This window comes from Tasmannia lanceolata, unplaced genomic scaffold, assembly GCF_043159265.1.
Source record: "Tasmannia lanceolata isolate RefF3 unplaced genomic scaffold, GAP_Taslan_0.1 ptg000001l, whole genome shotgun sequence".
Lineage (NCBI taxonomy): Eukaryota > Viridiplantae > Streptophyta > Magnoliopsida > Canellales > Winteraceae > Tasmannia > Tasmannia lanceolata.
The window spans coordinates 7,704,141-7,716,545 of NW_027518678.1; the positions used below are offsets into that span (position 1 = coordinate 7,704,141).

The window sequence follows — 12,405 nt, forward strand, 5'->3', positions numbered from 1 at the left end:
TTCGGATCATCAAATGGGAGTGATTTAAAAATGGGGTAACATATTCACATTTTGATCTATTGGATGGTTTGGATCAGCCCATAGGATTGATTAGTGGAGCACAAATTAAATCACATCGCAGCCCACTATTTGAACGGTCAAGATCATCAATTGTCGCCCATCAAATGGACGGTTCGGATCATCAAATGGGAGTGATTTAAAAATGGGGTAACATATTCACATTTTGATCTATTGGATGGCTTGGATCAGCCCATAGGATTGATTAGCGGAGCACAAATTAAATCACATTGTTGCCCATCAAATGAACGGTTCCGATCATACTTTGGAGTGGGGCATATGATTTTATGCACAATTGGGAATTTGGTCACATATGGGACCCACTTGGGTTATCTTTTACCTACTCAAAAGGACTTTAAAAAAACATGCATGGGGCCACACACATGTCAAAATTCAATGTCCACAATGGTGGCCACCTACCATGGAATATGTCCACAATGGTGGCCACCTACCATGGAATAAGTCCACAATGGTGGCCACCACCCTCCCATTCCTTTGCTATAAATGGTTCAATGAGGGTGAGTAAGAGGGAGAACTCATTTCTCTTCTATCATGTGTTCTAACAAAGTTGCTATGTGGGGTTGAAAAGAAAAAAAAAAAGAAGAAAAAGAAACAAGAAAAGAAGAAAAAGAAACAAAAAAAGAAGGAAAAAGAGAAAGAAAGCGGAAGCGATCGCACGGAGGCGGGATTTTCGAGTTTTTCGGCTCTCGGATTCGGCGAGGATTTCGATCACAGGTAGGTACACCGTTCTCGGAATCTTTTTAGAATTATTTGGTATATTTTCGGATTTTTGCATGATTTTTAACAAAGAAAACTAAACGATATACTAAACAGATTCCAAAAATAATGAAATTTTGTGGGAAAATAATATGATAATGATATATTCTACCATGAATTTGTGAGAATTTTTGGATTTTGTTTGGTATATAATTTTATGCTTTCTTTGAAAACCAGCAGATTTTGGGGGAATTTTTACTGACATCAGATCACAAAGACAATTCTTAAAATTTTTACAGTAGTCTTATATTTCATATTTCTTGCTTCTATAAAAGTTTCAATTACTTTAGATCTGGTTTTACATGGGATGTAGTGTTAATTCATAATCTGGTCTAACAATTGAAAAATCCGAAACTGATAGTAAAGAGTTTTCTAAATTCATGAAAATCTCACAGCATGCTACTTTCACTTATATCTTACTAATGTAGAAATTTCATGGAATTTAGATTTCTATTTCTAGTAGTTTCTGTGTTATTTTTGCAATCTGGTCAATTAATTGTTAAATCAAAATTAAATATGAGCTTAATGTAAAAATCTGTAAAAATCTTCCAGCAAGCTACATCTCATCATATCTTGCTGCTGTATAAGTTTCAACTCATTTCGAATTCGTTTGCAACAATTTCACTTGTAAAATCACTCATATGCTTAAAATTGATAAAATTCATTGAAAATCCGAAATTAATTGAAAATCACCTGAAAATCTCTAAAGAACCTTAAATCTCTGTCATATATTAAATCCTTAATCCATTGAAACAGAAATCTTAGGATCTTTAGATTTCCCTGGAAAAATGGCCAATGCATCCATAATCGTATCCCAATTGCAACCGATCTTTGACAATTTGAATACTTAAGCTATAGCACGTTGTTGGCTCCGAGGTTCACTGTCCACGGAAATCCTGAGATATGCCAGGCAATAAGATGCTATAACCTAAGTATTAAATTGCGCAAGGAAAGAGCGCACGATTCCCTTCCTTGGATGCTATCCTGGGCCGAAACTGGTGAACCCTAGAACCATTGGTAATCCTTGAATGTCCAAAAACTGAAAATCCTTGAAATCTAAAATTCATTAACCTCGAGAATTTAAATCGATTTGTCTTGTGTCTTTCGGAACCGTTGGATCACGGTTTCCGTCGTAAGGACCCTTAGAGCCCAATTTAGGAACACCGGTGTCGTGTCGTGTCCTAAGTTTTAGGGAGTCTTAGGTTTTAGGGAGTCCTAGAGTTAGGAGTCAAGCCTCATCACGGACGTTTGCTATGTATAGCAACCGTGCCATAGGTCTAGTTACACTAGTCACCCAATCTTTCCCTAGGACAAGCCTAGTAAAACTAGGATGTAGGCAAACCTGCATTAGTCTAAGGGACCATTTGCATTTAGATGAGAATCATATAGCATCTTAGATGAAATCCTAAGATAATAAAATCCTCAACTTGAATTAAATAACTTCTCCTAAAACTGTTGAAACAGTCAATCCCGTCTAGGTCGGTGTCTTAGTTGAGTTAGGCATATGTAACTTAGCTTAGGTGCACCGAACTACGTCGACTCTGATCCCAGTGAGGCTTGGGTACGTAGGCAGCTTGGATGTCTGATGGCATACCACCCGCGAGTCGGCACCACAAACAAATTGTGGTGTTTTGTATATTAATTTTCTTGTAAATGCTTAATCAAATCACTTAGGACTTTCCATGAAATTAGAATTTTAGGAGAACTTTCACTTAGATTGAATCCAGACAAATTAATAAATCAAGATACACATTTAGGATTCACATTGAAATTAGATCATAGGATGCATGTCACTTAGTTCGCACATTAACATAGAGTTGAATGAGCCATTTAAAAATAAATTTAAAAGAGTTAGCTTTTGGAATCGAAGACCGATTATCGGGCAAGAATGGTGCATGTGGTGGATAACTCCCCATACCTTCCATTCTCGTAACCAGGTAGCGAGTCTAGATTTCTGGTTAATTACGGGTCCTAGATCCCACATCTAGGTGGCGACTCTGTCAGTCTCTTTCGTGTGGAATTCGGATTGCCTTAGTGATCCCAAGTTCACAGGAAAGATTAATTCAAATCAATAATAAAATGCACACGCCAATCGCGTGGATACGAGAGACCAAGAGAGAGAGAGCGGCGGCTCGCGCCCCACACCCCTCTCGCGGGATCAGGGTACCACAGTCTGGCGACTCTGCTGGGGATCACCTAACTTCATTAAAATTCCAAAAGATAATTCATTTGAATTTAATTTAACTGGCTCATAAGAACTCTATCTCTTGTATACTTGTCAGATTAGTTTGTCTTGTTTTATTTTCTCATCACATTTTACTCAAACTTAATCTAACAAAACCTGAAGGCATCATAGATCGCGCGAACTTATTGCACACACTTACATCACTTGCATCTAAACCCTTGCATCTCACGTGCACACACGTCCTATTTTAGGAACCCGGAGTGTTATCTAGCATGGTTGACTGGGATTTCATCACCTGGTGCCTCTGTGCTAGAGAAGCATTCCACCCTTAGCCTAGTACCTTTATGGTGCGTAAACGGATCTCTTGTTCACGTACTGATACGCCGGACACTGGTACAGTATATCGAACATGGATTCGCGCTAAGGGGACTCTTGGCCTTACCCCTAGATTAACCCACACATGCATGCAGTATACGAACACATGTGCACCACATGTGTGAGCCTAGTTTAGGATATCTTACCCATTTGTGTCTAGATTAGGCCGTAGTCCATCTTCCAATGGCTACGATCGGTCCTAGGTACACAAACAAAGTCATGAGTCGAGATCCTCTCTCCACTCCGCTAGATTAGGATTAGGGTTGATGCCTTCAGGTAACACTGTTAAAATGTGCGAAGACTAAAAACTTTTCCTTTGGGGTTAGGATATAAATCCCATCATTTCTAAAGATCTCATAGGATTAGTTATTCTTAATCTACCCGTTGAAAGTAATCCTATGCAATCTCACATTTTGATCATGTGTCTATCATTCGTCTTTTGTGGGATTCGATTGTGTCTTCATTGGCGGAAATTGTGTCTCAATCATTTGATCGTGCAATCTTGATGATCCAATCTTGCCTGTACCCTTGATCTCTTCCTCCTCTAGGGGCTACCTTTTTCAAGAATATTTCTGCTAAATCCTTCAGAGTTTACTCTCATAATCCTTGAACTAAGGGCATTCCCCTATGCGAATCTGTCATCATTGTCATGTCTTGGTCCTTTAGGATTCATTCTATTATCCCAATTACTTGCTTAAATGTGTAATATTTTTCAGTCATTGAGAAGAAACACTCCATGAATGTCAAGCTCATATACCTCGTGTTCATTATTTCCATGACAGAGCAGTAAACACCATAGCTAACCCTGCTACTCCTTGGGTTCGGATTTCTTCACGGTTAAAGAGAAAATCTGTCTCTCCGCCACCTTCCCTGAGAATCCCAGCATCTCCTTCTTTCTCAACCTCATCTTCGCCAATGGCAGACAACCAAGATGGTCTTCCACCCGCTGCCATTATCGATACTCTTACCTTGATTCTCCAGCAGCTTCAAGAACTCAAAGAAGAGAACCGAGTTATCAAGGCCCAGCTTTCTGAAAAGTTGGGGCCATCGTTGTCCAAAGATAAAGGGTCCATGCACCATACAGTTACTTCAGCCGCACCTGCCCAGCCAGTGTTCATTCCTATCCCTGACAAAACTGAAGAAGATTTTGAAAAAGAGCAGTACAGCGAAAATCGCAGCAGGCCTTCTCAGTCCATGGTTGATAAAGTAGTTATGGAGAAATTAGAAAGTCTTACCAGGAAGGTTCAGGACATTCAGTTTCAAGACCAAGGTGGTTTCAATCCGAGTGATCTCACACTGTTCCCAGAAATCCGTCTCCCAGCCAATTTTCAAATGCCGGACTTTGATAAATATGATGGTGTGGGTTGTCCAATCACACATTTGCAAATGTTCACCATCATGTGTCAGCCTCAAGGCTTATCTTCTGAGCAAATGGCTCAATTGTTCCCGGTTTCCCTGACCAAGGTTGCCAGGAGGTGGTTCATGGTCTTGGACAAGACTCGTTACAAGACATGGAAGGATATCGGCGAGCAATTCATCAGGCAGTTCAAATATGATGATGGTACAGAAATCACTAGAAAGGATTTGGAAAGGACCAAGCAAGACTCGAGGGAGTCCTTCCTAATTTTTGTGAAAAGATGGAGGAGAACAGCAGCGCAGATGATGGAGCGCCCTTCTGAGGAAGAGCAGGTCCAAATAATCATGAAAAATATTTCCCCCCAGCTCCAGTATCACATGTCGTTGCAGTATTATCCGGACTTCAAACACTTTATCGTGGCAGGCACCCAAATAGAGGAGGCTATGGCTCAAGGTGTGTTCAACCGAAGTAACCCGAATACCAGAGAATTCAGGAAGCCTCCATCAGCTGAAATTAATAACCTTTCCCGCTCCAAGCCTCAGCCTTCAAAACCTCAGAACCCCATGGTGATGGATTATACCCAACTTGCTGTCGCACCTCGGCCACAGGCCCAGACAGAATTTACCCCTCTCCCTCTTCCACCATCTGAGATACTCAAGGAGTGTCTAGCCTCAGGTCGCATAATCCTGCCCGACATTAGGGCTCTTCCCAATCCTTTACCAGCAAATTGGCGAACAGATCAACACTGCGAATACCATAGAAATTCCGGCCATCTCACTGATAATTGCATCGCCCTAAAATTCAGGATCCAGAGGTTGCTCGACAACAAAGATCTTGTGTTCGAGCCAAAACCCGATAACTCATTACCTGGTCATGCAAACCCTGCTGATGCTGTTAATGCTATAACCATAGGGGACCCAAAATTTGATCCTCTCACTCTTATCTGTGCCTTAGAACCTACCTTTGAAACGTCTGGGTCGGAACCTTTTGAAGAAGAGGAAGATGCAGACAGTGGAGATGTTCTAGTAGCTGCTATCCCGATACGAGCCAGCCTTCGCCGAGCCTTCAACGCCAAACGGTTGCAGCAGTTAAAGTTTTAGTCACTTACTATTTTATGTTGAGTCAGTCATCATGGTCAGTATAATTGTTGAGTCCGGTCTTACAGTTCAAGGTCAATGCCTAGTCCAGGCAAGTTATCTTCTGTTTCTCTTTAGAGTTGTGAATCCTGAGCATGTTCAGGATAGGTCGTCAAATGTAATAGCTTTTCTTTAAATAAAAATTTCAGTTCCAAATCCTTAATGTAATTCACTTGTGTCTGTTTCTTAAGTATGCTTCTGATCTTAAAGTAAGACTCCCTCCTCAAATGAGAACAAAATTGACGAAACTCCACTTGAGTCAGCAATTACTTGAACAAGAGGAGGAGCGCCAATCCCAACCTTTCAAAGATGAAATTGAAATGATAAACATTGGCACTGAAACTTTGATTCAGTGAATACCGATTGAAAATACATTACCCTCTGAAGAGTGTGAAGAATTATTTCAAGAATAAGAAGATTGTCTAGAAAAGCTACAACCAATACCAGGGGCAAGACATGGATGGAAAGCTCAAAGAAAATGAAGAAAGTGAGAAGATATATGCTATACAAGGGGCATAGAGTGGAAACAACTTTCATATTTTCAATCAATGACCTTGGTTCTCAAATTCATAACATAAAGCCAACAAATTCAAGATAAGAAGTTCAAGAGCAAGCATTGAAAAGTGATCATCAGATATCAAGAGTACGAATCCATAGATGGAGGATGTCAAAGAACAAGTTTCGCTCTATGAAAGTCTAAAGCACGCTTTAGAATCTTGGAAAAAGAAGATCCATTATCTCTTACCTGGAAATGCCGTCAAACTCCGTGAAAAAAAAAAACAACAAAAAAAGAAAAAGAAAAAAAGAAAAAAATAATCACTACCAGACGGACTCTAGTAACCCAGATCGATTCCCAATCTGAACATCGAAAGGCCTCATTTGGCCGATTAAATCCCAAAATCAGAACCCAATGTCAAAAGAATACCGGTTTGCAAACCCTTCGAGCCTGAATAAAATTTTCTTGAAAACCCATCAAAGCAGGGGCATTTCCCCGAACTACGCGAGACCTGATCCCTATACTGGGGTACGTAGGCAACTCGGTTGAACCGAGTTCGGTCGATTCAAAAAGGAAAAGAAATTCAATCCTTTCAAAAAAAAAAGAGGGACAAGTTCCAAAAGAAGAGAAGTTAATTGTTCCAGAAAGAAAAGAAAAAAGGAAAAAAAATCAATTAACCTTCAAACAATTTATCTTCAAACTAGGGGCATTCGCCCTGAACTACACACGACCTGATTCCTACCTTGGGATATGTAGGCGACCTGTTCACAGGTTCGGTCGAAATCTTTGTTGAGCCTTAAGCCATTCTTTGAAAAGCCCTATCCTACCTATAAAAGTCCTTCTGGTGTTCAGAACTAATGAGCTAGGTCCTGAGATACAATAAAAAAATGAAATGATGATGAATAAGAAAAATAACGGAGTTTGAAGATCTGCTAGACTGAAAACCTGAAAGGGCGGTCTAGGCAAAATTTAAGATCATTCCCCTGCTAAGTTGAAAACCCGAAAGGGCGGCTTAGGCAAAAGCTAAGGGGATAGCCTGCTGGATCAAAAACCTAGAAAGGTGGTTCAGGCAAAAGTTAAGGCTAGCGCGGTCCGCCAAGTTAAAAACCCTGAAGAGGTAACTTGGTCACGGTAAGAGAATCAGTATAAGAAGGCTACAGCCGGTATCAAGACTGAAGATCAACTGAAATTCAAGCAAATCCAAGTGATATCCTCAAAACTGGGGGCATTGAAGCTAAGCAATCTTAGGGGGCGTAATTAAATCCTTGAGGCATTACTGTTTTAAGGAAAAAGTCCAGTGTTTACCAATTGAAAAACTATTCCTCGAAAGGATAGACTTACCAAACAAAATATTAACTAAGTCAGAAGCATCACTGTGTTTGTCAGTATAGTCAGTCAATCTTTGTTATTCTAAGTTCACTCCTTCAGGGCTGCTCAATCCTTTGAGTAGTGCCTTTCATCTAAGTTTTCTCTTTAGAAAGAGTCAATCGTCGTTCTTATGTCCAAATGATGTAACTGTCTTGGTGAAGGAGGCCCGGCCTAGGCAGCTCCCTGCAATTATACCTGAAAGGGTTCGAGAATCTAGTCAAACAGCTACATTTCAAATAAGATCAACTCAGAAGAGTTCAGAAGTAGAAACATCAGAAAGCCCAACTTCCGTAAAAAGATCATACCCCAGGAAGGCACCTTAAGCTTAGAAGAGCCCCAGATGTAATGGTGGTTGAGCAAATTTCTCAGAAAGATGAACCATTAAAATTCAGGATTTCCTTCCAGTTAGTTAAATACTATCCTGGTCAAAAAATGTTTATCTAAACACCTGTCAAGAGGCAAATCCCACTTTTCCATGATTATATCCAAGAGAGCCGTTGTTCTAAATTACCAATCTCAAATGTCTTGTTCAAAGTTTCAGTTATCAAAATCCCCAGAAGACAAGACTAGCAGTCTCTTTGAGAAAAATCTCGTTGAAGTTTCATAAAGGTATTCCTGATCCATTCTTGTTCGTAATGATTCTTCGTTCCTAAGGTTTGCTGTTTCATCTTTCGGCAAAATCTTAGTTTCCAATATCTTTGTCAGGCACGATCTATAATGTCCCCGATTTCATTAAGTTCAAAAATTAAAAAAAATAAAAAAAATAAAAAATTCATCAAATCAAATCCCAATTCAAAAAAAAATAAAAATCCAATCCTACGTCAAATTCAAATTCATGGAAAATCTCTAAATTCTTCGAGCCCGTTTGTGAACGATGCTTTTTTTCTCGATGCCATTTGTGAATGGTCTCGTCTTCTCCTTGAGCCCGTTTACGGACGGTACCTCATTTCCCAAAAATAAAAAATTTAGCAAATCCAAATCCTTAACTAAAAAAAAAAAATCCAATCCTACGAAAAATCTCATGTCCTCTTTGAGCCCGTTTGTGAACGGTGCCTCTTTTCTCGAGGCCATTTGTGAATGGTCTCGTCTTCTCCTTGAGCCCGTTTGCGGACGGTGCCACATTTCCCAAAAATACAAAAAAATAAAATAAAAATAATAAAAAATTTATCAAATCCAAATCCTTAATTCAAAAAAAAAAAATCCAATCCTACGAAAAATCTCATGTCCTCTTTGAGCCCGTTTGTGAACGGTGCCTCTTTTCTCGAGGCCATTTGTGAATGGTCTCGTCTTCTCCTTGAGCCCGTTTACGGACGGTACCTCATTTCCCAAAAATAAAAAATTTATCAAATCCAAATCCTTAATTCAAAAAAATCCAATCCTACGACAAATTCAAGTTCATAAAAATTCTCTAAATTCTTCGAGCCCATTTGTGAATGGGGCCTCGTTTCTCGAGTCCATTTGTGAATGGTCTCGTCTTCTCCTTGAATCCGTTTGTGAACGGTGTCTCATTCTCTGAGTCCATTTGGAATGGTCTCATGCCCTCTTTGAGCCCTTTTGTGAAAGGTTCTTCATTTCTCGAGTCCATTTGTGAATGGTCTTCTCCTTGAACCCGTTTGTGAACGGTGTCTCATTCTCTGAGTCCATTTGGAATGGTCTCATGTCCTCTTTGAGCCCTTTTGTGAAATGTTCTTCATTTCTCGAGTTCATTTGTGAATGGTCTCGTCTTCTCCTTGAACCCGTTTGTGAACGGTGTCTCATTCTTTGAGTCCATTTGTGAATGGTCTCATGTCCTCTTTCAGCCCTTTTGTGAAAGGTACCTCATTTCTCGAGTCCATTTGTGAATGGTCTCGTCTTCTCCATGAACCCGTTTGTGAACGGTGTCTCATTCTCTGAGTCCATTTGTGAATGGTCTCATGTCCTCTTTGATCCCTTTTGTGAAAGGTGCTTCATTTCTCGAGTCCATTTGTGAATGGTCTCGTCTTCTCCTTGAACCCGTTTGTGAACGGTGTCTCATTTTCTGAGTCCATTTGTGAATGGTCTCATGTCCTCTTTGAGCCCTTTTGTGAAAGGTGCCTCATTTCTCGAGTCCATTTGTGAATGGTCTCGTCTTCTCCTTGAACCCGTTTGTGAACGGTGTCTCATTTTCTGAGTCCATTTGTGAATGGTCTCAGGTCCTCTTTGAGCCCTTTTGTGAAAGGTGCCTCATTTCTCGAGTCCATTTGTGAATGGTCTCGTCTTCTCCTTGAACCCGTTTGTGAACGGTGTCTCATTTTCTGAGTCCATTTGTGAATGGTCTCAGGTCCTCCTTGAGCCCGTTTGTGAACGGTGCCTCATTTCTCGAGTCCATTTGTGAATGGTCTCGTCTTTTCTTTGAACCCGTTTGTGAACGGTGCCTCATTTCTCGAGTCCATTTGCGAATGGTCTCGTCTTCTCCTTGAGCCCGCTTGTGAGCGGTATCTCATTCTCTCGTTGCCCGTTTGTGAGCGGCACCGCAGCGGGATTTTTTTTATTGCATTCCAATTCTAGGACTTCGTTTAGGGTCTTGCATTAGGTAGTAAATGTTTGCGTCGGTTCCGTTTTGTGTAGAGTCCTTTGTCGATTAAAGCTACGCAAAATGGTTCTGTCATTTTTAACTTTGGTATTCAATGACTACGTCATCTCTACCAAAGAGGGGCATCTGTAGACACCCCATTTTGTTTTGTTTTAATCAACAAAGAAGTTAGTGTTCTTGTTATCAGTCTCCTTTAGTGTTTTCCATTCCCGTGTCCGCTCCTCTTGTTTTCTCGATCTTTTTGGTTATTTTTGTCATGTTTTGTGTCGTCCTGATAATTGTTGAGAAAGGTTATTCCCAAGAATCCGAGCAAGAGAGAATTTGGATCCGATTGATGGGCCCGTCTTGAGCATTTGTTTAGATTTGGATCAAACAGGGTGGCCCGCGCATTGTTTTAGTGAAAAATGAGTTTTGAACCTACTTCGATCCAACACCTAAAGATGATCATCAAGAGAACGGTCAAGATCTCAGAGAAGTCGTTTTAACAACCAATTTTGTTACGATCATCAGGTTGAGTTACTCGGATCAGCCCATTGAAATGATTTAGGAGGACACAACCTACTTAGGTAGGGGACCCATCAATTGGATGGTCTGGATCGTCATAGAGGAATGATTTAAGGGGGCACAACCAATTTACATTGCGACCCACCATTTGAACGGTCAAGATCATCAATTGTCGCCCATCAAATGGACGGTTCGGATCATCAAATGGGAGTGATTTAAAAATGGGGTAACATATTCACATTTTGATCTATTGGATGGTTTGGATCAGCCCATAGGATTGATTAGTGGAGCACAAATTAAATCACATCGCAGCCCACTATTTGAACGGTCAAGATCATCAATTGTCGCCCATCAAATGGACGGTTCGGATCATCAAATGGGAGTGATTTAAAAATGGGGTAACATATTCACATTTTGATCTATTGGATGGCTTGGATCAGCCCATAGGATTGATTAGCGGAGCACAAATTAAATCACATTGTTGCCCATCAAATGAACGGTTCCGATCATACTTTGGAGTGGGGCATATGATTTTATGCACAATTGGGAATTTGGTCACATATGGGACCCACTTGGGTTATCTTTTACCTACTCAAAAGGACTTTAAAAAAACATGCATGGGGCCACACACATGTCAAAATTCAATGTCCACAATGGTGGCCACCTACCATGGAATATGTCCACAATGGTGGCCACCTACCATGGAATAAGTCCACAATGGTGGCCACCACCCTCCCATTCCTTTGCTATAAATGGTTCAATGAGGGTGAGTAAGAGGGAGAACTCATTTCTCTTCTATCATGTGTTCTAACAAAGTTGCTATGTGGGGTTGAAAAGAAAAAAAAAAAGAAGAAAAAGAAACAAGAAAAGAAGAAAAAGAAACAAAAAAAGAAGGAAAAAGAGAAAGAAAGCGGAAGCGATCGCACGGAGGCGGGATTTTCGAGTTTTTCGGCTCTCGGATTCGGCGAGGATTTCGATCACAGGTAGGTACACCGTTCTCGGAATCTTTTTAGAATTATTTGGTATATTTTCGGATTTTTGCATGATTTTTAACAAAGAAAACTAAACGATATACTAAACAGATTCCAAAAATAATGAAATTTTGTGGGAAAATAATATGATAATGATATATTCTACCATGAATTTGTGAGAATTTTTGGATTTTGTTTGGTATATAATTTTATGCTTTCTTTGAAAACCAGCAGATTTTGGGGGAATTTTTACTGACATCAGATCACAAAGACAATTCTTAAAATTTTTACAGTAGTCTTATATTTCATATTTCTTGCTTCTATAAAAGTTTCAATTACTTTAGATCTGGTTTTACATGGGATGTAGTGTTAATTCATAATCTGGTCTAACAATTGAAAAATCCGAAACTGATAGTAAAGAGTTTTCTAAATTCATGAAAATCTCACAGCATGCTACTTTCACTTATATCTTACTAATGTAGAAATTTCATGGAATTTAGATTTCTATTTCTAGTAGTTTCTGTGTTATTTTTGCAATCTGGTCAATTAATTGTTAAATCAAAATTAAATATGAGCTTAATGTAAAAATCTGTAAAAATCTTCCAGCAAGCTACATCTCATCATATCT

The 12,405-nt window shown here is 39.8% G+C and overlaps 1 protein-coding gene across 1 annotated transcript; it reads left to right on the plus strand.

Moving 5' to 3' along the window:
- The first annotated feature begins 652 nt into the window (after positions 1-652).
- Positions 653-6,043, plus strand: LOC143853544 (uncharacterized). The gene is made up of 2 exons (XM_077363557.1): positions 653-792; positions 4,177-6,043. Exon 2 carries the CDS (start codon positions 4,310-4,312, stop codon positions 5,849-5,851), a length of 1,542 nt encoding a protein of 513 aa, XP_077219672.1. The 5' UTR covers positions 653-792; positions 4,177-4,309; the 3' UTR covers positions 5,852-6,043.
- The last annotated feature ends 6,362 nt before the right edge of the window (positions 6,044-12,405 follow it).

What these genes read in the sequence shown, in the direction of transcription:
- LOC143853544 (XM_077363557.1), top strand. Translation starts at nt 4,310, where the DNA reads ATGGCAGACAACCAAGATGGTCTTCCACCCGCTGCCATTATCGATACT.